Source organism: Malaya genurostris, chromosome 2 (assembly GCF_030247185.1).
Source record: "Malaya genurostris strain Urasoe2022 chromosome 2, Malgen_1.1, whole genome shotgun sequence".
Taxonomy (NCBI): Eukaryota; Metazoa; Arthropoda; class Insecta; order Diptera; family Culicidae; genus Malaya; species Malaya genurostris.
In genome coordinates this window covers 206,508,005-206,535,020 of record NC_080571.1, presented here as the reverse complement: position 1 = coordinate 206,535,020, position 27,016 = coordinate 206,508,005, and the positions used below count along the sequence as shown (strand labels likewise).

Here is a 27,016-nt window from a genome sequence, read left to right as displayed (position 1 = left end):
AATTGGTCATAGAACTATCGAGTATCTCATTTGACAGACACTTTGACCGTACCGATTACAGTTGTCGATGATTTTAGTCAGTCTGTCAAGGTCATTTGAAATGACTGACAATTTGCAGCTCTGATTGTGAGATATTTTTAAAAGCCAACGTTAAAAAATCGCTAATCGTCCGATGAAAACTGTCTAAATTGTTTACGAAACTCCTTATCGAGCAGGCGATTTGTGGGTGTGATTCACGATTGGTACCATCAACGGGAAAACATGCATGCTTTCAGAACCTTCAAGCCATACAGGCACCAATGTATGAGTTTAGCGGGAAATAGAATGATTAAAACATTCGAAACAATTTGGCTTCACCATTACCAATATAAAAATAGATAAGAAAGAAGGTCACAGAGAAAATAAGTTCAGACGACTATTTTTGTTTTTAACAAAGTGGTTGGAATCGAAATATATTCAAGGGTCATTAAAAATATATTGATCATATCGGATAAATCTTATTTTCATGTTTGAACACAACATTATGAATATATGAAATATTTGAAGAAATATGTTGTTTTTATTTTCGAAATTTTTATCTAACCGTTATTCGTCTCTTGAATCTTAAAAAATCACTTATCAAACAATACCCACCGTTTTTGAATACACCATAATAACGTAGGCTTTAGTTCATACAAATAATCTGTTTCGAAGGCAGTTGTATTATCAAGTTGTTAATCCGAAATCTTATCATTTTTTAATTGTACCTAAAGTTTGGTCGACTTTTCAATTATTTGCTGTCTACCTAGATTGTAAGGTAATCATAAAAATGTTTATGAAGAGCTTGACAGACAGACCTACGTATTTCCATTGTTTTAAGCAAGATTGTAGTTTTCACTAAATTTTGTGCTTTCTTTTACACGAAGGGGTAATAAAAATGCGGATAAGGAAGTCGAATGAATTTTCAATTATTTGTTTTATTGTTATCTTGGAATATGTGAACAAATATACTTTTATAATACATATCACTATTGTGTTTGTCTTAAATACTTAACTTTATTCCGAGCACGACAAAAATAAAACATACAGAATAAATTAAAATATCGTACCTATAACCGTTCTAATGTAAATAAACGAAACGAAATCTTTGAATCAGGTTGAGCTGAACGTGAATCAATAATTCATTTCCAAACAAATGGTTTTATTGTCTAACACAAAATACTTCACAAAAAGAAGGTATGGAATGGGCAAGCCTTGAGTTGACGAACAGAATCAGGAAATTCCTCCAATTTCCTGATTCTGTTCGTCAACGCGGAAAAAGAGTAGATGGGGAGATGAGACTTGAATCAAGGTATAGCAATGTATAATTGGACTCAAATCGGGTTTTTCCGTTGTAGACACCAATTACTTGATACGGTTTTTTCAGGATAACGAAACATGTACATCCTTATAAACATAGAAGTAATTATGTCGTGACTCACAGTACAGTATACAGTTACGGAACGAATAGTGTTTCTTCAAGGGAAACCCAAATTTGTGGCGAGTCAGGAGCCGTTAAACTTGGACTGAAATTATCAATTCCAGCACAGAGAAACCCAAGATAACAATATTGCATATTGTAATTGTTGTTTCACGCCCTGATTAGTTCAACTAAACTATTTTTGAATCAACTAACATATCTGTGGTTTTTTCCATTAGCATTTACTCGCAGAAAACCCCAGGTTATTCAAGACAACAAAACGTTGCCAATCAAACCAAAAAAAAAGTTGTTTCAAACAGAGATATCGCAGACTCAAACAAAATATGCCTGTTTCAAACTAGAATATGGTTGTTCCAAACAAATGTTGGTTGCTAAAAAAATCATTTGAATCGAACCAGAATTGTTATTTTCACTATATCAACAAAAAACTCTTAAGTATTTTCCGGAAATTATTTATTTTTACAATATTTTTTCGCAGCGTTTACAAATTTCAAATGACAATAAGACGCCGTTTCATGTAAGTGAAAGCATATAAAACAACATAAAAACTGATTGTAAAATAAATTTTCATTGTCTGAATAGACATTTCTGCAATATAATTGTTTAAAAGTTCATCTACGAGTCTTTCTTTTTTTGGGACAGCTCATGTCAATGTAATTCGAATACCTATCTCTTAAGAAACTGCTGCTGAAGTGACGTACTTGTATTTTTTTGAAAATGCATCTCTAGTATCATATTTGAACACGGAATTAGCAATGCTTTTCAAGCGAGCCATTTTACACTTGAAGTAAAAACTGATTATTGCCCTCCCCTATAAACAGCTCAGGCAAAATTACGTTGCTCAAACGGTGTATTTTGAACCACCGTTTAAGGCAAAAAATATTAGATTTCTCTTTTTGGCATGATATAATAGAGACTTCTGCACCAAATCGTGGCGGGAGATGAAGAATTGATTTATTTTGAGAATTCTAGATGGAGAAAATCATGACCAATCATCGACATCAACTGCAAAACCTAATCGCAACGTAAAGAAAACAATGTTGTACATTTGGAACGGAACAAAAAGGTGTCATATAATACTAGTTTCTGAAACCAGGCTAAACTAATTTTAAATACTAATAGCTACAGACAACAAATTGGGAAACCCAATCAAATATTGCTCGAGAAGCGACCAGAATGCTTCACAAGACATGAATACATCGTTTTACTGCACGACAACCCCCCGCACACACAGCGAAAGCGATCAAAAACGTTACTTCTGAACCCAGGTGTGTTCTTTTGTGGTACACGCAATAATCCCCAGACTTGGCCCCTTATGACTATTATTTGTTTTCATCGATGTCCCCCACACTTGTTGAGCAGCACTTCACTAGTTATGAAGATGTGGAAAGATGGTTTCACGATTGGATCGGATTGAAAAATTATAGTATAAAAGTGGTGGAACGTCGTTGGAACAAGAAGAATTGTTTGCAGAATAAAATCGAAATTGTCAGAAAAAAGAGTTGTTTTGTTTGTTTTCGCTCAATGCTTCGAGTTTCAATATGACGAAGCTACCGCCTGGTGAACGACTCAAGAGGTTGAAGCCGGGATGAAAGAAACGAAACGCTTGTAAAATATTGAGTTATCTATACTTTTGTAAAAGCAAATATACTTTATAATTGGTGTTGTCTAAATTTTATAGGCTCGTTATTCAAAGCTGATCGAACGTTTTACACAAGTTAATAAGTTTAGCTACTTTCGGGGCCATTATTTGAGTATGAATTCAAAGAATGCAGTGATCTTTGTAGTGCAATTGTACAAATGTTAGTTGAATATTGTTAGCAGAAAGAAAAACTTCAAAAAATCTCTCCTTAAATTCTACTACGTATTTCGTCTGCTATTTGTCAGCTTCTCCAGTGTCCGAAGAAGGTCTTTTCTAATCTTTGATTACTGAAGCCTTTTTGCTTACACACCTAACCAAAGGAACTGTTTTTTTTTTGCTGTGTTTCTTTCGATGGAGCTCTTCCGATCGTGAAGGTTTAACGGCATGTTTGATGAACGGAGAAGTGGTCGGAGTACCATCAAAGAAATCAACAACTTGTGGACCAAGGTCACGAAAAATTCTTAAATTAAAGCAACTCATAAACTCAGTTGGACGAGAATATCACGGTCGACCAGTATGCAAATTAGGGAAAAATAAATTCGGAGTGACTTGGAATGAAAAAGGTTCGATGTATTCATCAAGCCTAATTAGGCCTTAAAGCAAACGATTCAAGGAAAAGTATTTGAATAATGTCTTTAAATATTAAAGTTCCCGTCTAGTGTTTAGAATGTTAAGGATATAAAACTATTTTTACGATAGGTCATGATATTCATCACAGAGTTAAAACCTTACAATTGAAACAATTAAAAAAAATAAAAATTGAAATTATTTTCGTTTCAGCTACCGCACGGACTAATCAAGCCATTCTTGATGAGGTTGAGAGTATCGTTTACATTTACAAATATTCACTTTATGCATAATCTTATATTCAAATATTCACTTTATGCATTATCATTGTTTATTCGTTTTCATTAGTTTGTTTCGAAATGCGTGGACTTTCAGCAGAACAACGTCGAAAAATTAAGGAGTAAGTAAGTGAAAAAGCCGTGCGAAATGCAATCAGGAAGTTCGGTGAGGATAACACCTTTGAGGATAAACCGAAAACGGGTCGAAAAAAAGATCCTGCTAACCCTCAGTTGTATAAACGTATACTGAAGGCGTTCGAGCAAAAGAAAGAGGTTTCAGTTCGGGATGTGGCCAAAAAAATGGGAACTTCGAAGTCGAATGTTCTTCGTGCTAAAGAACGTTTGAATCTTCGAACCTATAAGAAGCAGAAACAACCAAAACATAGTCCGAAACAAGAAGCATCGATCAGGCCTAGGGTTCGAAAGCTGTACAATACGATTCTTGCTGGAAATTTGAACTGCATAATCATGGACGACGAAACCTACGCGAAACTCGATTACAAATCCTTGCCGGGACCACAATATTATACGGTGCGAGAAGGGCAAGTGTTAAACCAGTCCGAGACATCGAATGAAGTCGAAAAATTTGGTAAGAAAGCTATGGTCTGGCAAGCAATTTGTAGCTGCGGTAAGATTTCGAAACCCTTCATCACCACTGCTTCAATGTACAGCGAAATATTTACAAAAACGACTTCTACCCATGATTCGAAGCCACAAGGATCCTGTTGTCTTCTGGCCAGATCTTGCTTCTTGCCACTACTCGAAATCAAATTTCAAATATCAAGGGGAACGTGCCATTTGAGCCAATTTGTTCTGATTCCTGATTCCACAACTTCGACCAATTGAGGAATCTTGGGCATTGACGAAGGCACATCTTAGGAAACATGTCTCGGCAGTTCGAACAACATGTCAACAGTTCGAAAAAGATTGGAAAAAAGTGTCAAAACTGGCTAAGTAGCAAATGTTGAGAATAATATTCTGTTGTTGTAGTCTAATAGTATCAGTGTATCGAATAAAATTTAAATATCTAACACTTGGGAATTATTTATAGCGAAATCAAAGTGCGTCCATACTTTCTGGGACAGTCTTTAAAACCTTCCAATCGAGAACCCCACTCCTTGCAATACCTATAAGGTCCACGTCTAACCACGATTGGAAAACAACAATAACAAAATTTTCGTTTCATTGTTCTATTCTCTATTATTTATACGCCATTATACTTTTTCAAAAGTTGTAATGAAATCCGCTGCCTTGACATATTACCGCAGCCATACCTTTGTCAGAAAGTGTCTTTTGGTCTGGTCTGTGGACGATTCGGAGGATTCGTTCTTTGGGTACGAATTCGATTCCATAAGCTTTGTACTAAGCCACCGTGACATTCGCATAATGTATTGATTCCAAATACGGATTATGATGTTGTCGTATTATACCACTGCAAACATTCTCAAACGTAAGCATCATCAAATCTGTTGACACAAATGTCTATCGGAAGCATTCCACACTCACAAATTGTTTTCCAAATACTTGCCTTTCTATAGACTTTTTCTGTGAAATCGGCCTATCAGCATCTTCATTACTTCGTCTAGTTATGTCTTATTATTGAATTTCACGTAGGATTCATCATCCAAGATAACGCAAGCTGATTTTCCACACAGTAGTTTATCGTATAACTTAGGTACTCTTGGAGCGAACTGTATTTCATTTCTTTTTGGCTGTTTCATGTCTTTGCTCTACCGACGGTACTCTTGGAGGTTCTCAACTTTTTGGTCACATCTCGTACGGAAGCACTATTTTTACGGATTTTTAGGTTTGGTTTACAGGGAAAGATTAACGTTTCTCATCTTGGAAGGTGAACTCCCCACCATACTCCCGAATAGCGCTTCGAACTTTTCCTATGCTCATACCTTCAGCCAGCTGACTCAGCAAAAAGTTGAGAATAGTGCACTATTTGTGTACGATCTTTTTCGGGGAAATGCTTTGAAAGCTAAATGGACCGGCACTTAAGACCAGAGATGGCATTTCACCAGAGTGATACACGCTGGAGTCAGATTCTTGTCCACACCGAGGATGCAAAAAACGAAGCACCGCACAAAGAGGAAAGCGCACTTCTTCTCAGTGTCGAATAGACAGCATTTGAGTGTGTGCTTGTGGTTAAAGCAGCTGCCGCGAGTGAAACACATTCTCTTCGCATGAATCGCTCACACGCGCTCTCGTCTAAATACACCCAAGTGACCACTGGCGCGTGATGGTGAGCGAACACTTCTGTGAACTTCAATTAATAGAGAGTAGATCTGACCTTGGTATGAAAAATTTGCAAGGACAACCGAAAATTTAACGATAAATTGTTTTATTTTGCTGATTTTGCGTGCCCCATGCTTCATCTACGCAAACCATACACCAGAGTGCTCACCGGCGTGTACACCTCTGTGAAAGTATCTGCATCCACCTCAGAGAATTTATTAGCTAATGCTCTAGCACTTTGGTGCGATTCAGTGGAAGAGGTAAAAGGAAATAAACAAACGCACTCATGATGCGTGCACACTTTATACAACAGTGGTGTATAAATGTGAAAGAGAAGAGCTCTCGTTGAAGTTGTCAGTGCGAGGGGAGAAATTTTGCTTGCTCTTCGTCACACAGAGAAGATAGACATCTCTGCTTAAGACGCACAGATTTACAGATTGAAATGTAAATAACACTACACACTAATCATCAGTTGTTTAAACGTCATCCAAAAACAACAAAAACAAAGTCTTGGCATTACATTCCTTTCGTGGAATTTGGCCTTTCTGTTTCAACAGACTTCGCAGCCGATTCATAGCGTACAGAATCATAGCATGACTAGTACTATGGATCCTACTGACACTAAGAATCCTTCCAGGTCGGGGTTCAAACATACGATAACTGGCTTGTAAGACCAGCTTCCTATGCATTGAACCGCCAACCCAAAACAAACAAAAACAACAAAGTCGCCCCAAATTAATGCCTAAACTTTCTGGGACACTGGGAGTTATGAGAGAAAAAAAATCAGCGAAATTTTGTATTTTAGCAAACGAAATAATCTGAAAATTAAAACTGACATTCGAAAGATGACAAAATAGCAGATCTTCAATGCTACTACACTTGAAACAAAAAAAATGTGCTATTATCTATTCCAAGTGTCGTCTTGTTCGTAGTAAATTTTATCGCAAAACCGAAATCACGGTGGAGAAACCCACCTAGTATAAATGTATCTAGTCATATCGTACCTTGTTATCATCTGTGATTCATCCTAAAAGCAGCGTTTTATATTAAACCTAACAGCGGAAAATCCCTTCATTATCGGAAAGCAAACTAAATTTCATCTTATAAAAGTCAAATTCGAAATCAGTTGTATTCAGTTCTACATCCATTCTCTTATTCTGCATGTGATATGTTTCAATTTACAGAAACAATGTTGAAGACATCTTGTATCGTTTTGGCACTTTGTGCTGTAGCCTACGGTCAGCGAAACTCATCACTTGAAGTGATCAAAACTATTAGAAAGTTGAATCCCCTACTTAAGGACTTTCAATACAATATCCTAAACCAGATGACCGAATCGAAGCTGAACAGTTCCACTTTAGTGTATCAACTGCACGAGCACGTCATCGATATGAAGGAGAAATTCGTTATCCAGGCCATAAATGAAGAACAAGAGATTCTTAGGATAATAGAAGACCAGTCCAAAACTGTTAGTCCTGTCTGTTTGGGATTCATTCGTTCCAGTTCCGACATGCACGTGAATCTCGCTGGAGTTTCCTACACGGATTGTATCGTAGAAGTGGATAAACTGTACAACGATACGCTTACTCGGTTCAATAGTGTTCGGAATAATGAGGAACATTTCATCTCTAATTCAGGGTTGTTTGATGTGTTTAATGGAGAGAACATTTTCCACAATCCAGAGAACATCATTAAGAAACTTAATGCAAAAATGGAGCAGCTCTACACCCAACCGCCACTGATTGCTATCCAATTTCTTGATCAAATCAATATTTTCCACAAAGAGTTGAACGACATTAAGATACGTCATGAAGGATGTCTGGAAGAAAGTATTCAACTGTTGAACAAGGCGTTGGACTTGGCCCGTACACAAATTATCCAGATTTGTCGTGGACAGCTGAATATTAGTTCTGAAAACAATACAACTGTTTTCGTGGATCAGCCAACAACTATTATCTACACTAATTCTTCTTAATCAATTGCTTTAGATTACCATTAACTAAAGAGAAATATATCCATTCACATTATGTTATAGCAGCATATGGGAGCTCTTTTAATAGAAAACACATTTGCCTTTACTTTTGAAATTACAATCGAATTATTAAAATTAGCATTAAGGGGCGGATAGGGTCTAACACTTTTGAAATTTTTTTTTCTTTATATTTTCTTATAGTAAAACATTTCAAGAATATTTTACCAAATTTTCCATCCTAACGGAACAAAACGGAAGTTATGGGCCTTTATATTTGTTTATCTCATACTGCGAAGAAGCAACAATTCGGCGCACAGGCCCAAGAGTTCTGCTTCGATTGACTTGAAAATTTGACTAAACATTCTTGAAATGTTTTATTATTACAAATTACAAAGAAAACATATGATTTCTCACGCGTTTTAAACGCGTTTTTCTCGAAAGCAGGTTTGGAAAGAGTCCATTCAAAGAGTGTTTCGCCATTTTTTTTTTCAAATTTTGCACATATTTTATACATGTAAAATACCAGACCCCAAGATTTTTTTCGGATTATGTTACTTTGGGGAGGTTTCACAACTACAAAATGGCGAATTTTTTCGTGAAAAGCAGTAGTTTTTATTTTGAACAACCACCAAAAATTCAAAAAATTAAAAAAAAAATCAAGCAAAAACGTAAGGGTTTAGAAAAACATCTCCTATAACCATGCTGCTTTAATTTGTTCACTTCTGATAAGTCTGCGCTGAGATACAGTGGACACCGCAAATCATGATTTCTAAGAAGCGTCCTCCTTCATTGGCTGATTTCTCAATACTTTTAACTGAAAACATTACAAAATGTTGCTCGAATAATGCTTTTTATTATGCAAAACATTTAAATTTATTTTTTTGAAAGAAAAATACAAATCACTTAATAGTAGCGATTCTTTCATCCCCGAGAAATTTTGTTGCATCAAAAACCACTGGGATTTGTCGGCTACGTCACATGTATTATTGAACCGAGAGTGTTCGCCTTAACTCTTCCAAATTATTGTTAACATTGAAATAAGCCTAAGTTTATCAAGAAAATTCAGTCGATACAAAATGTGCGATTAGTCGGTTACGTCACTTATATTATTATATTTCCGGAACTGGAAGTGTCAATCATTTGATCTTCGAACTTGATCCACAATTCAACAGTAGCTTTTTTGGATTAAAATATACAGTTTTACGATCATTTATTGTTTTTTTTTTGGTTTGTACAACAAGCACATATTTCATTTCGGAATTCTTCACGTTTTATCAGCGCTTAAAGCAGTTCAAATTGAATTTTTATTTCTGCCTAGTCAATTAACATTGATCTTGATGTACTACCAAATGCGGCAAACATTTCAAATCAGCCTACAGCGGGAACAGAAGGTGGGTAAACTGATCTGGCGATATCGTGGTTTGTTGTGAGAGAATTCCACATGGGCAATGACAGCTATTTGAATTTCGTACCGGTTGTACAGGGTCCGCCATGTAAATTTTTTTAAAAACATGCAATAAAACACAAACGGTTCATCCGATTTCAAAATTTATTTTCTCATATTAAAGTACAATCCTTCCGGTTAATTGTGGAATATAATTTCATTCAAATGGCTGCCTCTGCTGGCCTTGCAGTACGCCATACGGTGGGTCCAGTTTTTTAGTACATTTTCGATTGTGTGCAGCTTTATTTTAGCTATGGCTGCACGAATGTTGTTCTTCAAGGCTTGAATTGTCTCTGGCTTGTCCACATAACACTTATTTTTGACAGCCCCCCAATGATAATAGTCTAAGGGTGTCAAATCACAGATCCGAGGCGGCCAAACGACAACCGAATTTCGACTGATAATTCGATCTTCGAAGACTGTGCGTAGAAGATCGATCGTAGCGTTGTCTGTGTGGCACGAAGCGCCGTCTCGTTGGAATCAAATGGTGTCCAAGTCTTCCTCTGCAAGTAACGGGAAGAATCAATCGCTAATCGTGGCGCGGTAGCGCTCGCCATTGACCGTTGCGGCGGCTCCTGCCTCATTTTCGACGAAAAATGGCTCAATGATGCCGCCAGACCAAAATCCGCACCAAACCGTCACTCTCTGAGGATGCATCGGCTTCTCTATGATAACGTGCGGGTTTTTCGTCCCCCAGATGCAACAATTTTGCTTAATAACATACCCACCGAGATGAAAATGTGCCTCATCCGAGAAGATGATTTTTGGCAAAAATCGGCGTCTTCTTCAAGCTGATTTTCAAAGTAAACCTGCACTATTTTCACGCGTTCCTCAAGCGAATACACAATCATTTTCGTTCAGCGGAAGGATAAAACTAAGTTTCTGTCAAATCAGAAGTGACATTAAGGTTACCAATATCGAAACAACCGCTAGTTAAAAAAAAAAGTTAGATGGCGGACCCTGTACACAGATGAACATGTACAGCAGTTTTGTTAAATTATGTTGACTTCTGCATGGTGTTTCACACGCAGGGTAGTTTCATATGATATAGTACTTTCAATAAGTGGTACAATCGTATTTGCTGAATTTATTATTGCATTTGTTATAATAATAAGATTTTGAAACAATTTGAGGCTTCCCAAGTAGCATATGCTACATAATGATCGCATGAAAGACACAACGAAACAAGCCGGATTATGATGATGAGAACGAAGTCCAAATAAGGTCACGAATTCACATCTCATCATACTACGCTACAATAAGTTCCAACGTGACTTTTTGGTAATCTAATTCTTAAGATATGTATCGAGAAATCAAAAATCTGTATTGAAAATCTGCATGGGAAAATGATAAGAAAGCACAACGAAATGAAATAGTCTTTAGAACCCAAATTAAATGACACCAAAACTTTTCTTCGTCTAGATTCTATGATGTAGATGAATAAACGTTGGAAATGATATTTGCATTTAAACGTCTCGAATGGGTTTACCTTGAAAAAATAGTGCAGATCATTATTAAATTTTCAATTCACGCTATCAAAAATTTGTTAAATTTGTATTCTTGGCTTAAAACCTGTAATCTGCATATACAGAATCTTGGTCACAAATTTATCTGAAAATTCTATAAAATACAGATTAATCTGTATATGTGACAACCCTGACTACAAGACAAAGTCAAGTAATGATTTCATATCAGTTACCGTATTTGTTATGATTCAAAACAGAAAAACAAATACAGTGTCGATTGAAAGTTTCCGTACGTTTTACCGAACAATAATATTACGTCAATAAGTAAAAAAAAATTACTCAATTTGAAAAGAAACAGATATGGTTGGGTCTGCGATTATACGAAACGCTATTGGAATTCCGGAGATTTAATTCTGGTATTTGTTCGAAACAATTTTTTGTTGCTGTATATTTTCTTTACCAAAGAGAATATTTGTATGCTTTGTCACGGCAGTGTATGTTTGTAAAAACTTATGCAAATGGTTATCATTATGACCAGTGAATTAAATAAAATTTAGATTTTGAAAAAATGTATGCTATTCATGGCATTTGGTCAAGTGTTTTAACATCGATATACGAAAAACTAATATTATTAACAAAAAAAATCTATTCGAATACGTTTCGACTTTTCAGCTCTTAATTGTATATGATGGGAATAAAAGTATGAATATATAGTGTTCGTCGTTGTTCTAATACCCAAAATATCGATGGCGCACACGTTTTTAATAAGTACCAATTTGGCAAAGTTTTGTCTTGAACTCATCAGCGTTTAACAATTATCCCGAGAACAGTAAATGCGTATGCTGAAATTTCGGAATATTTGTTAGTATTTGCCAAAATTCTGTTAGACAGCTGTCATTTTCGTTTTACATTTTCGCGTGACACTACACAGTTATTGGCTGATGAACTGTTTCGGAGAAATTTTTCGGTGGCCATTAGAAAAAATGAAATTAGTCTAAAAGAAAGACGTGAGAAGTTACGATCTCTTCAGTGAGTACAAAAACTACAAATTATTGTTGATTATTTATAGTAAGCTCTATAGGACATTCCGAAGAACTTCAACGACATGTTAACTAACATATTCGGCACTCGTTGTTTAGTCCAAATAGCAATTACGTACTCGAAACATAAGTAATGTAATGTATATGTTTTGTACATTTTTATACAAAAATAAAATGAAATCTTGATTCCCAATTGGATGTTCATAGTTAAAAACTAAAAACATTTTTTTAGCACTTCGTTGCTTTTGCCGAACATTCAGTACAGGTAATGCCGAACAGACTTTTTGCTGACTTCCTCGACAACCAATCACTTATAATGGAATATTACACCGACGACACGACCTGCCACTCGCTATTCAAAACTGTATCGCCAATTTAATTACCCCTCAGTAACTGATAATGTCAAAACGAAATTGCCTGAAAATTTTCGGAAACTGGCAACACAAGTGCATAAATTGTTGATTTTGAAAAATAGTTACTATAACCTTTGGTGATGAATGTAAACAAAATAAATTCCGAATCGTTTGGCAAATCGCAAAAAAATTAAATTAGTTCGTATTCTCGCGATAAGTTGCAAAAGTGCTCCAACATCATTAAATGTCTGAGCAGTAGATCGATTGGTCACTCGGCTCTCTAAAGAGAAGTTATAGGAATTTATCGGTGGACATGGAAATCGTTTGTGATTACTCACTATGATTTATTCACTCGCTGGACGACCACGTTAAAGCTGGGGTTGATTCGGTTAGTTAAAAATAAAGAACCAAGTATATTAAAAAAGGAAAATATGTAATTCATTACTGTTCGTTATTAAAGCTTGCAGTGATAATGGCTGAAGCAATTGGTTGATCCCTATTAATTAGTGCATTAGTCATTGATTCACCGAAGTGGCACAGAGGACACAGTATTTAGAACTATAGTAACGACTCTCTCACATCCTTTGAAAATTATCTCAATATTAGGAGATGTCTTCTCCGACAACTGTTCTAAAATCACTCACTGTGTTCTCACCTTTCATATGCCGTAAAAACGTTGAAACCCTAGGGCCTAGATCACCACAAAAACCGAGTACTCCATATAAGCGACCGATTTTTTTCTGTGTGGATGTATTCGTTTCTTAGGAGATTGAAAGTCTTCAAGAGGCTTCATGTATTAATTTAAATTCAAAATTCTTGATGAATTGACAAACTGAATATTTCTCATTGCATTAAAACTTCTTGAATTTGCTGGTAAATTCTGAACATAAGAATATATATTTTCCAATGACGATCATCTGTTAATATTGATTAATTTTAAAGCGTTGTAATAGTTCACTTCGTCTTTCCAATGCGGGGGTGCCCTGTGTACCGGCGTTCGTAGGCAGCAAAGGTCCAAAAAGCCAGGGTTGTGTAATTTCCCGTTTCTAAGTCAGAATTTTCTGCTGTTGTTTCCTCCATAAAAATGAATTTTGATGTTGTTGATTCATCCACGACAATAGTTGTATTGTTTTCAGAACTAATATTCAGCTGTCCGCGACAAATTTGAACAATCTGTGTACGAGACAAATCCAACGCCTTGTTCAACAGTTGAATGTTTTCTTCCAGATATCTCAATGTCGTCGAACTCTTTGTGAAATAATGATTAGATTGAGAAGTTGAATCGCTATCAGTGGTGATTGGGTGTAGAGCTCCTCAATTTTGGGATTAAGTTTCATTATAATACTATCTGGATTGCGGGGAATGTTCTCTCCATTAAACACGTCAAACAATCCGGAAGAAGTGGTGGAATGTTTCTCATTGTTCCGAACACTATTGAACCGAGGAAGCGTATCGTTATAGAGTTTGTCCACTTTTAAAATACAATCCGTGGAGAAGACTCCAGCGAGGTTCACGTGCATATCGGAACTGGAACGAATGAATCCGAAACTGGCAGGACTAATAGTTTTGATAACTTCCAGTGGTGAGTTTTGCTGCCCATAAGCTACAGAACAAAGTGCCAAAACGATGAAAGATGTCTTCCACATTGTTTCTGTAAACTGGAGCCCGTTGAAGTTAGTGCATGGATACTATGAAGAATGGAACTGAATACAGCAGATTCTGAATTTGGTTTTTATAAGATGAAATTCATGCGATGTTAGTTTGCTTACAGATAACAACTCGAATTTCCCGCTACAGGTTTAATATAATACGCTACATTAACGATAATTCACTGATACTAACAAGATAGGATGTCATTTAGGGGTTAGCCAAAGTTTGTGCTAGGGCACATAACCGTTATTATTATTATTACGTTTCGTCTTTGACTCATCAGTGCAGAGCAGTTCAAATTGAAATGCTTAGTGCTTGGCAGACGTAAAGTTTCTGCTATTTACAGAACACTTTTTGTTTTGCAACGGAGTGCAATGTCTGCCCTAGCACAACATATTAGGTAATGTTAGAACATGCATTTTTTTAAAGTGTGTTTTCATATAAATTTAAGTTGTGATTACTAATTTTTCTACTAGTGTTCTAAACTTTATTGAAATTGGTTCCACATATTTTTACATTTTCGAGATATTGATAAGTGAATATGTAGTATTTTGTAATTAAATTGTATAAAAACTTTTAGTTTTTGAATTTTACCATATGCAACCTTTGACAAAAATATGCATTTTGATAATTGATATATAAATGTAGAACATCCGAAAATTCTTGGCATGTTTTCTTGTTTCATTATGATCTACAACTTTTCCAAATACATGAACACTCTATCTCGTATTGTATGCAAAATATTTTGTTAAACTCACTTGTAGGTGGATTAATGACAAGTTTGATTATATTACAAGAAGCGGACTATTTCAAACAGAAATTCTTCTGAAGACATGAAAGCTCCAAAATTAACCTCTGAAATGCAAATAAAAAACGCGTGTTTTGACATGTTTGGGACCACTGTGCGATGGCTTGACCGATTTGCACAAACTCGGGTTAAAATGAAAGATCTTATAGTTCCTGAATTTCGTCCGGATCCAACTTTCGGTTCCGGAATTGCAAGGTGAAGATTGTTAAAATATTTACACCGTTACTAACAGCAGCGAAGTAAAAAACGTAAAATAATTTTTAAACTCGCCTCAAAATTATTCCAATCGGTAGCCATTGCTGGTAGACGGCCTGACAAATTAATTTCGGCCTTCCTGGTTTTCGGTTTTCAATTAACGACCCAAGATTGTAGATTGTCCTTTTCTCGAACCGACTTCGATTATACCGGTTCCCGAATTCCAGTTTCGGAAGTGCCTGCTTAAGTGGGACTTACTTCGTTTTCTCAGATACAACCTAACCGATCGGAGTACTGATTCACTCTGTAAATTATACTAGTTTAGGGACAATCCTTTTTGTTTATCAAGAATTAAAGAAAATTAGTTTGTAGAATACCACACACTTATTTATGAGAATATGTGAGATATGAGAAAGGCACCACTAGGTGGATTGAAACAGGTTTTATTTATAAAGTGACACATGCAACCTAAGCACCCACGAGATTCTGCGAGTTTTTCCTCGAATATACTAAGAGTAATCTATATCTATATGGGTCATGGAAAAATTCATATAACTTGACAAGAATCGATACGTTTTTAAGACCGTAGAACCATTTTGCATACCTTAGATATGACTATATGGGGGGTGGATGTAGCAAGTGCCTTTAAATAGGGGGGTGTAATGTTTAAAACGGCATAACTCCAAAACTACTGAACGGATTTCCACCAAACTTGGCACAGATACTTCTTGCTCTTCTGAGATGGTCATAAGCGTATTTTTATGGGGAGAGAGCGTAGCAAGTGTCATAACCAAGGAGGGGTCATGAAATAATTCATGTAACTTGATGAAAACCGATATTTGTTGAAGATCTTAGAAACATTTTGCATACCGTAGAAATAATTTAATGGGGGATGGATGCAGCAGATGCCTTTAAAAAGGAGGGTGTAATGTTTGTAATGGCATAACTTCAAAACTACTTAACGGATTGCTATCAAACCTGGTACATGTACTTCTTGCTCTTCAGAGATGGTTATAAGAATATTTCCATGGGGGGAGGGAGCGAGGGAAGTGTCCTTAACAAAGGTGGTCATTAAAAATATTATCTAATTTGACAAGAATCGTTACTTTTTGAAGACACTTTTTGCACAACTTAGATAAGATTATAAGGATATTCTGTGAGAAGAGGGTGTAGTAAGTGCCTCTAAAAAAGGAATGTTTGTAACGGCATAACTCCGCAACTATTGCACGAATTGCTATAAAATTTAGTGCAGTTATTTCTTGCTCTTCAGAAATAGTCATAAAGGTGTTTTTATAGGGGAGGAAGCGTAGCAAGTTTCATTAACAGGCCATGAAAAAAATCATAAAATTTGACAAGAAACGATTACTTTTGAAGATCATGCAAACATTTTCCATACCTTAGATATGATAGATATAGGGAGTGGATGTAGCATGTGCATTTAAAAAGGGGGATGTAACGGCATAGCTCCGATACTACTGAACGGATTGCTATCACACTTGGCATAGCTGCTTTTTGCTGTTCAGAGATAGTTGTAAGGGTATTTTTATGGGGGAGAGAGCGTAGCAACTATAATTAACAGGGGTCATGAAAAAAAATATTTAATTTGACGAGAATCGATAGGGTATTCGTGTTGGGTGGATGTAGTACATCCCTCTAAAAAGGAGATGTAAAGTTTGTAACGGCGCAACTCCGGAACTACTGAACGGATTGCTATCAAATTTGGCACAAAGAAGCTCTTCAGAAATGATCATTAGGACATTTTCAGGGGGGAAAGTGTGTAGGAAGCGTCCTTAACATGGGGGGAGAGGGTCAATAACGAAATTTGAAGACAATCGACATTTAGACTAGAAGGAGGGGTTTTTGAAAATAAATTTTAATCTCCCATTTTTTATAAAACAAGAGAGTGGCAAGAATTTCGAGGTCGTATTTTTCTTTAAATTATTACAAAAGATCTGGTTCCATTTTGCCGGGGAATTCAATGAACTAAGGGAAAATAATCTTTGTCGGCCTATGAACGTGAGTGTATTCAAGTCTCAGCATAACTACAAAACAACTAAACGAATCGCCACCAAGTTTGGCACATGTACCATCGATGGGAATCGATATTTTTTGAAAAGCAAAGATACTTTCTACACTACTCAGGGTAATCATGAAGGAGATCTACAGTAAGTTCACTGACAAAAAGTAAGTTGAATAAAAATAGATTATAAGGTTATTTAGAGGTTGCGAGAGTGGAGTAAGTGCCTCGAACATGGAAAGTGAAAGGGAAAATTGATGGGGTTTTACGAAAAATTGGTACAGTATATTTCTAGCAACTAAGTGAGGTTCACAAAAATATTCACAAGAGTGAGGGGGAATATGTATTCTCAACATTGATCTGAATTGACGAAATCATATAACCAATGTGCATTTTATTATGTAAATTGAAAAAATTATCGACTCAAGGTAATGGAAATAAGTTTACAACAACATTTGTATTAATTGAATCGTTATTCCATAAGTTTTCCTCCCCGATGAACGGCCAAAATGGTTAAAGACTTGATAAAATAAATTATATAAAAATGTTATTCTATAGTACGAATGTATTTATGATGTTACACAACCATTCGTTATAAAATAATCATTATCAAATGGAAAATTTTGAACAATTCATGATGTCATAAAATTTTTATAAAGAGGAGTAATTATGTTGATCGAGAGGACCGTTCATAAATCTTTCCAATGCGGGGGTGCCCTGTGTACCTGCGTTCGTAGGCAGCAATGGTCCAAGGTGCCAGGGTTGTGTAATTTCCCGTTTCTAAGTCAGAATTTTCTGCTGTTATTTCCTCCATAAAAATGAATTTTGATGTTGTTGATTCATCCACGACAATAGTTGTATTGTTTTCAGAACTAATATTCAGCTGTCCGCGACAAATTTGAACAATCTGTGTACGAGACAAATCCAACGCCTTGTTCAACAGCTGAATGCTTTCTTCCAGACATTTTTCATAACGTATCTTAATGTCGTCCCACTCTTTGTGGAAAATATTGATTTCATCGAGAAGTTGAATCGCTATTAGTGGTGGTTGGGTGTAGAGCTCCTCCATTTTGGCATTAAGTTTCATTATGATGCTCTCTGGATTGTGGAAAATGTTCTCTCCATTAAACACGTCAAACAATCCGGGAGAAGTGATGGAACGTTCTTTATTGTTCAGAACACTATTGAATCGAGAAAGCGTATCGTTATAGAGTTTGTCCACTTCTACGATACAATTAGTGTAGGAAACTCCAGAGAGATTCACGTGCATATCGGAACTGGAACGAATGAATCCCAAACAGACAGGACTAACAGTTTTGGATTGCTCTTCTATTATCCTAAGAACCTCTTGTTCTTCATTTATGGCCTGGATAACGAACTTTTCCTTCATATCGATGACGTGCTCGTGCAGTTGATAAACCAAAATTGAGCTGTTCAACTTCGATTCGGTCATTTGATTTAGGATATTGTATTGAAGATCCTTGAGTAGGGGATTCAACTTTCTAATAGTTTTGATCACTTCCAGTGATGAGGTTCGCTGCCCATAAGCTACAGCACAAAGTGCCAAAACGATGAAAGATGTCTTCCACATTGTTTCTGTAAACTGGAGGCCGTTGAAGTTAGTGCATGGATACTATGAAGAATGGAACTGACTACAGCAGATTCTGAATTTGGTTTTTATAAGATGAAATTCATACGATGTTAGTTTACTTACAGATAACAACTCGGGTTTCCCGCTACAGGTTTAATATAATACGCTACATTAACGATGATTCACTGATACTAACCAGATAGGATATGACAAGATAAATCAATGTTTGAGTTTTTACTAGATGGGAATTCCCACAGATTTCGTTCAACGATCAAATTGATCGCTGTAAAGATGAAAATTCGATATTATAGCTTGTGCAGGCGTTAATGTGTAATGCAATATACATTTAATTGTAACCATTGCTGGTTTTCTTAGGCTATATAATCCATCAATCTAAATTCAACATAGCTTGCAAATCACAACTAATACGACCATTTTTCGGAGACACTGCATTTCCGATGAAAAAGAGAAACGTGTGGAGAGGAAACTACTTTTTTCAGCAGTCGTTTTGAAACAGAAAACTCTTAAATATAAAAAAATCTGGGCGTTACGCTATAGTTTCCGATTTTAGCAAACTCCACGGGTTTTTCAAACAAATAGCTTATTCGCCCTCTATAATCCGAAAACAAAACACGTAAAATAATTTATAATCTGACCTGACCTTCTAATCGGTAGCTATTATTAGTAGACATCCAAACAAATCGACTTCGGCTATTCTGTAATGGTTATATATTCCAAAATGCATCTCACACACTCTTCTCAGCGATGGCTTGACCGATTTGCACAAAATCGGGTTAAAATGAATGATCTCATAGTCCCTGAATTCCGTTCGGATCCAACTTCCGGTTCCGGAATTACAGGGTGAAGATTGTTAAAATATGTACACCATCACTAAAAGCGGTGAAGTAAAAAACGCAAAATAATTTTTAAACTCGCCTCAAAACTATTCCAATCGGTAGCCATTACCATTAGACGGCCTGACAAATTAATTTCGGCCTTCCTGTTTCTCGGTTTTCGATTACTACCGAAGATTGTGGCCATAGACTCAAAAATGAATCCCAGCCCCTTTTCTCGAACCGACTTCGATTATACCGGTTCCCGGATTCCAGTTTCGGAAGTACCTGCAATAGTGGGACTTACTTCGTTTTCTCAGATACAACCTTACCGATCTGAGTACTGATTCACTCTGTAAGTTATACTAGTTTAGAGACAATCCTTTTTGTTTTTCAAGAATTAAAGAAAATTAGTTTGTAGAATACCACACATTTATATATGAGAATATGTGAGATATGAGAAAGGCACCACTAAGTGGATTGAAACAGGTTTTATTTATGAAGTGACACATGCAACCTAAGCACCCACGAGATTGTGCGAATTTTTTCTCGAATATACTAAGAATAATATAATAATAAATGTTAACTTGAGTATAAGTTACAAACCTTGGATTTAAATATTGTTATGGTCCAAATATTAAAACTATTATATTGTTAGTTTTCATACAACTGATGTATGAAATAATTGAAATACAAAATTTATTCTGTCTACTTCTCGATCTGAACAAATCTTTGTAACAACAGGTTAATTGACTAGTAGTCAATTTACAACAAATGATTGTTATTAGAACTTGTAATATCTGTATGCTTTATCTTTAAGATTGATTCCACTTATTAAGTTCGGCACAGTCGGGGAGTCTTTTCTCGTTTTAAACAGAATCTTTCCTTTTTGTTTCCTGTCCTTCCGATTTCCCAAATTTTTACTTCTCAGTATAGGGTAAGGGCTCTCTATTTCATCTAATTTGTAAGAACGTCGCCTCAAAACCCCGATTTAGCCACTAAAATCACTATAACTTTTTCATATTACTACTTCATTCGCCTTGCTCCACGTTGAGAATTGATTCACATTTCTTGAAAATTTAACCAATCATCATAAAACAGCTAAAAACACTTATGATGTGTTCACTACTCTTCTCCTAATTTTATCTCAATGGAATAGTCCTTTATTCATTCTATAAATTAGCAATGGCGACGGCAATCAGAACAAAATATTCCACTATTACACTCTCAGGTTCGAAATGTCAGAATTCTTCTTAAAAACGGCCTAATGCCAACTATGAGGCAACATACGATATTTTTAGAACAAGTTTGAAATCATTTCACCGTTTAAAATTTTTTCGGTCGTTTCCGTTACCTTTCACTTTAAATTTAAAACTTTTCTGTAAAGTTAATTTGTTGAACTTTAAATAAAAACAAAAAAGTAATTGTTACTATTTAGGCATTAGCCCTTCTTAAAACAAAATGCAGAACAAGATATGCCATTTATACAGATTTATCTGTATTGTATAGATTTTAGCGTTCGCATACTGATTTAAATCGAAGTACACATTTTATATAGATTTCCTAAATTTAATACAAATTTGTACAGGTTCATAAAAAGTGAGAAGTAAAAAATTAGACTTTTCTTTCTGAGTATCTATTAGTATTTGATTGCAGTGATTCATTAAAAGTTTATTAATCAACGGACAAATCCCATGTTAAAGTGGAAATCTTTTATGCAGATAATTGATTATGATTAACACCGTTTTATTAGTGAAAACAGATAGAGCAGATATAGACTTTCTATGCAAAGTAATACATATTTTCTATGAAAATATCTGGCATCTCTGTGCACAGCCGATGAAACTCACACACTTCACAGCGTTATGTTGACGTATAGCGGAATGAAACCAGTGCTACTAGATTTGCCACAATGGTTATTTCAATAGTTTTTAACACGCTCTTTCTGGTAATATTCGAAACCGAAACAGTTTTATTGAAACATTAATATCTGTAATATAATTAAACTAATGTCACGGATACCAAAAACATACTTTTTGATGATAATTTGAAGAAGAAAAACAATTTTTCTTTTGTAACATTATGAGATAAATTGGCAACTTTGCGAAACCAAATGAGATGAAAACAAAGCGCAATCAAGTGAACTAAGTGAAAAACTTTCATCTCATATTTTTGAAGATTTTTATTGCTTGTCGGGAAATTTTTGAAGTCTTTAATTGGTAATTAAATTAGTGGTAAGTGAACATTACAAATTATGAAGTCATCCAGCATTCAATGGTAGTGTAATTGTGCGAAATAGTGATCATGTTTTGAAACGAATCGTTCAGTAGATAATCAGAAACATGACGAACTGTAAATCTTGAGACGAAAATGTGTCCTAAATTGAAAATGTTGAAAGAAAGAAACATAGAGAAGTAAATGTTGTTGAAAGCGGAGTGTAAAAGGAGGTATAAGAACGAAATGACTAAAAACGACAAAGATCTAATTAGTTTTCATCAAGATGGTGAAAAGACGAGGGAAGGGGGAGCAAAAAAGTTAGTGATAGTAAAAAGATCTTGTTAGTTTCGATAGAGATGATAGACAGGCAGGAGATCAGGAGAAAGAAATAAACGTTGTTGAAAAAGGGGTAAGGAAGCGAAATTACTTAGGTGAGCGAAAAGATCTAATTAGTTCACGTCGAGATCGTGAAGAGACGAAAGAAGGGGGAGCAAAAAAATAGTGTCAGCACAAAGATCTTGTTAGTTCCGATGAAGATGGTGAACAGGTGTTGGATGAGGACTTCCGCGCGCATATTAGGAGGAGATTATTCTCAGACATAGTTGAAACATTATCGGAGGATAGGAGTAGTCTGAGGAATACTAGTTGATATTGCAACAAAGCAAGGACTCGTTTTGCTTTTATTTCATTGGCTTAAAAATAATGGGATAATGGTTTCTGAGAGAAAACAGATCAGACTTGTGAGTTAATGTTTTTTTATGAAGACCGACATATAAGGAAGGCCTCGATAGGCCATCACGTCTCGTACTGGAACCCGGGTGATATACCTCGGGCTCGAAGGACGTCTATTGGCTGTGATCTGGCGCCACAATACTACGTACATGTCCAGACAATATGTTCAATGTCGGGATAACTCCACGAGGCCGATACGCCGGAGGTGTGCATTCAAGATGTGGTGATTAGACATGAGCCGGACATCACACGAATGAAATCCCGACCCACGTTCATCCTCCGTGAAGTTTGCCAACTTTCGAGCGTTCTTCGACGAGATATTCAGAAAAAGTTGTTGAAGCAAATTGGTCTTTCATAAATTTCACTTTCTAATGCGCCCGCCTTTGCCAATGAGTCTGCCTTTTCATTATCCAGAATAGAGCAATTTGAAGGGACCCAGACTAAGGAAATTCTATAAGCCCGTCAAGATAAAGCTCTCAAGTGTTCCCGTATTTTCCTTGGGAAATATGGCGGATGCTTTTCTGGCTCCATTACCCGGAGAGCCTCTATTGAACATAGACTGTCCGTATAAGACCTTATGAGTAATATTAAGAGAAAGGTTCGGTCATTTGGATATCGTGTAAAAATTGAACAGAACTTACATGGAAAACGTCAAACAATATCTTTGATTTGATTTCCAAAAACTTTGACGATGATCGGTTGAATGGATTAATTCTATCGAATGTTTTCTCGTGACGCAGTTCGATTCTGTATTCCCTTCTTAGAAAAGTTATGCCGTAAAAGTCTTCGAAACTATGTTCAGAACTGTTCCAATTTGTTTGATTCCGAAACATTGTTCCAAATCTTCAAAATGGAACTCCCTTCGTTTTATCAAAGATGGCTGAACCGAATTAATAAAATTTCAAATTGTAAGGTGTCATGGTTGGATATAAAATTCGCTGTATTTTATCAGTATTAGGCTTCCGATTCCGGGATTACAGGACAATGAGTGTTTAGAATTCAAAACAGTCTTTTAAAAAATCTTCTTAATTGTGCTTCAAACTGTTCCAATTTGTAAGTAATGTTAGTTGATGACGAACCGACTCCGGCTCTACTGGCCTAAGCATGAAATTCGGTTTCGATAATAACGGAAACTGTGGTCAAAATCTCCTTAAAAGGACATAATTAATATTCTATCTACTAAGTTGAAGGGTGAAGAGAAAAAATTTTTGGTTTGTCACATTTCTAGGATGGGCATCATTACTGCACTAGGTGGATTAAAACAGATTTTAACAGAGATAAAACAATGTTTATTCTCAGCATAGTAAATAATCAAATCAGTAAAAATACGCTTATACAATGATTCAATTCCCCTCTGTAGTAACCTGCAGAGATAACAGATATACCGGGGAAAACCACCTGAAAATTTATGTATGTGTATTGCTTCATAAGTCATTTTCATATTTGATCGCAAAAATGCCGTCATCCATTCCCCACACAGGAATATATAATACCTTTTGTTAAAAACATTTCATATTCTCTCATTGCAGCTCATGTCAATGACCCAGCAACTGGACCAGTACATCAATCATTGACATCACATACCAACGGCGCATCAATTCCCATGGAAAGCCAAAGCCAAATATCCGTTCTCCAGAAACGCGGAGGTAAAGTACATTCGAATTCCGCCCATACAAACCATTCAGTTCCTGCGGCGTTAAGAATTTCAATCGAATTTCGTTTATTTTTTCCATGACAATCGGTTTCCTCATTCCTTTCGGTTGCAATTTCAGTGAACCCACTGGTGTACAACGATTTCGACTACTCGGGTAACTCCATTCCTCGCGGTGGCACGTGGGATGAACCGGATGAGCTTCCACCACTTGCTGCAGCATCTCTCTTCACCGATCAATTGCTTAGCGGAGCTGGTCGGGACAATCGGCTAAGGAACTATGACCTGTTGGCAAATTTGCTCAGCCAACCAGCGACCCAAAGATTCTATGGTGAACCGGTTGTCCCATCTAGTCACTATCCGGTAGCGTACTATGGAACGCTGGCCGATCGAACCAAGCGCATGGCGGTGGATGATAAAAATCGTCATCGATCGATGAGGTGAGTGCTAAAACGAAGTATAAAATTTACTACTGTAAGTACGTTATCAGCCGAATTGAAATGAAATGTCGCTTAAATTCTCTATCGAAAATGAATCACTACATGAATGACCAGTTCAGGTGCAATCGAAATACTAATTGCTTGGGTAGCAGCAAAAAAATTATCTTTATTGCAGACAATCACATGCATATGAATTTAACACTAACTGGAACCGATCTGATTTACCGCTATGATTAAGATAAGCTATAAAAAATTGTTTATATTTTTCAATGGTGAATAGTTATCGTAATACTTGCTGATGCTGCAAAGGACTGCATGCTGCAAGTGGTTACTTGAGTTGTCGGTGGTGAAACTACATATTTGAAACATATAGTACATCACAAACTCTCGAATCATCAGAAATTGAATATGAAATAAGATTTATTTAGTTAAACAGCTCGTAGAAGTGTTTTACAGGAAACATACCGCTATGTTTTCTCTTGAGAGATTTATAGAAGCCATGCAACGATGAGTGAAAGTTTCCTATTTTTATGTTATTTTTAGATATAGATTATAAAAATGAAACAAAATTAAAATTTAACAAATCTCTTTAAGTTAGCTCGAGTTTTCGCGTTGCTATACGGCAGAATTGCACAATCGAACATTTTGTTCTACATTGTTTCTACGAGCTGAAGCGAAGATATTGTGTTTATTTTGTCACGATTTGTTGATTTGATCGTCCCGGGTTGGCGGTTCAATGAATAGGGCACTGGTCTTACAATCCAGTTGTCGTATGTTCGAGCCCCGATCTGGAAGGATTCGTAGTGTCAGTAGAATCGTAGCCATACAATGGATCTGTACACTTTGAATCGGCTGCGAAGTCGGTTTTTACCGTTCTTATATATATAAGGGTGCCAAAATTTTGGGATCACCTCTATTTTTGTTAAGCTCTAGTGCTCAAAAGTTTAAGCACCTCGAAAAAAGGATTCATGCTAAATTTAAGCTAAATCGGACATGCGTAAGGGGTGCTGCCCGGTGGTAAAGGTTTGACAATTTTCGATCTTGAAAAAGCATCATAGGGGGGAGTACATGAAATTTCCAAAATCGAAACTTTTTTTGATGCCAAAACTCTTAAAACTGTATAAAACATCGAAATTTAGTGTAATCTCAAAAAAAAATTTTTTTCTAATCATCAACTTTCTGGGATGACACTAAATCTCGACGTTTCATGCAATTCTAAGCCTTTTGGCATCAAAAATTTTTTTTCGATTTCGAAAATTTCATGTACTCCCCCCTATGGTGATTTTTCAAGATATATGAAAATTTCACTAAGTGGACTAAGCAGGCTTTATGCCTTTCTCTATAGAAAGGTATTAGAATTGCTGGAAACACCGACTTTCGCACGGAACCTCGGAGACCCATAGTGTTATATACCATTCGACTCAGTTCGACGAGATCGGAAAATGTCTGTATATATATATATATATATATATATATATATATATATATATATATATATATATATATATATATATATATATATATATATATATATATATATATATATATATATATATATATATATATATATATATATATATATATATATATATATATATATATATATATATATATATATATATATATATATATATATATATATATATATATAATTTAAAATATCTACCCTCGCAAAGGGGTTTTTAAAAAGAGAGAACACTTTTCACTTCTAAGGTTAAACTGAAACTAAACTTTATTTTTGTTCTAACTTTACTCTAAGCCTAACCTAGCTAGCTGCCGATCGTGAGAACCCTGTCGATTTGCTATTCCCTAGCGCCGGTAACGCGATACAAGATTTGTTTACCGTGTACGTGACTGATGCTGGGGCGACGATTGTTGTTGATGCTGCGGTCTTCATTCTGTGGGAATCTCGATCGTCTGCTATTGGTGACGTTCTTGGGAAACGCTGGCTGTTAACTCCTCCATCCCTTAAAGAAGCACGACCCGTGCGTTCGACTAATGCTGTTGAAGATATTTTGGTTTTATGATAAACGATGCCTAGAATTGTTGTAATCAGGATAACTGCGCATATGAAGGAACCAATTGATAAATGTTGTTTCAATTCTAAAGATTGAAGGTTCTTCCTGTTTTCGATATGTAGGTCATGTAACTGGGTTATGTTGACGTATTTTTCCAAATGTGTTTCTGCGATTTGGTTTGACCTTAGTGGTGCGATAATAGGGTGACGGAATTGAATTTCATAGTTTTCGAATAATTTGTTTCCAATAATGATGGTACAATTGTGGAATGAGACGAGAAAAATGCCTTTCAACTCTTTTTGATTAATTCCACACGTGCTGCTCAATGTAATTTTGTTGGTGAGCGCTTTGACTATTATGGTACCAGGTGCGGGTAATTCATATTCGATGGTTTGTGGCAAT

The 27,016-nt window shown here is 35.9% G+C and overlaps 1 protein-coding gene across 2 annotated transcripts in view; it reads left to right on the top strand.

The window, feature by feature from the left end:
* The window catches only part of LOC131427241 (uncharacterized), a 217,195-nt gene that overhangs the window by 118,205 nt on the left and 71,974 nt on the right, over positions 1–27,016 (top strand). For both annotated transcript variants that reach the window (XM_058590251.1, XM_058590253.1), the window contains exons 3-4: positions 24,035–24,151; positions 24,278–24,596. In XM_058590251.1, coding sequence (XP_058446234.1) covers positions 24,035–24,151; positions 24,278–24,596 — 436 coding nt within the window. The remainder of the gene's footprint in view (positions 1–24,034; positions 24,152–24,277; positions 24,597–27,016) is intronic.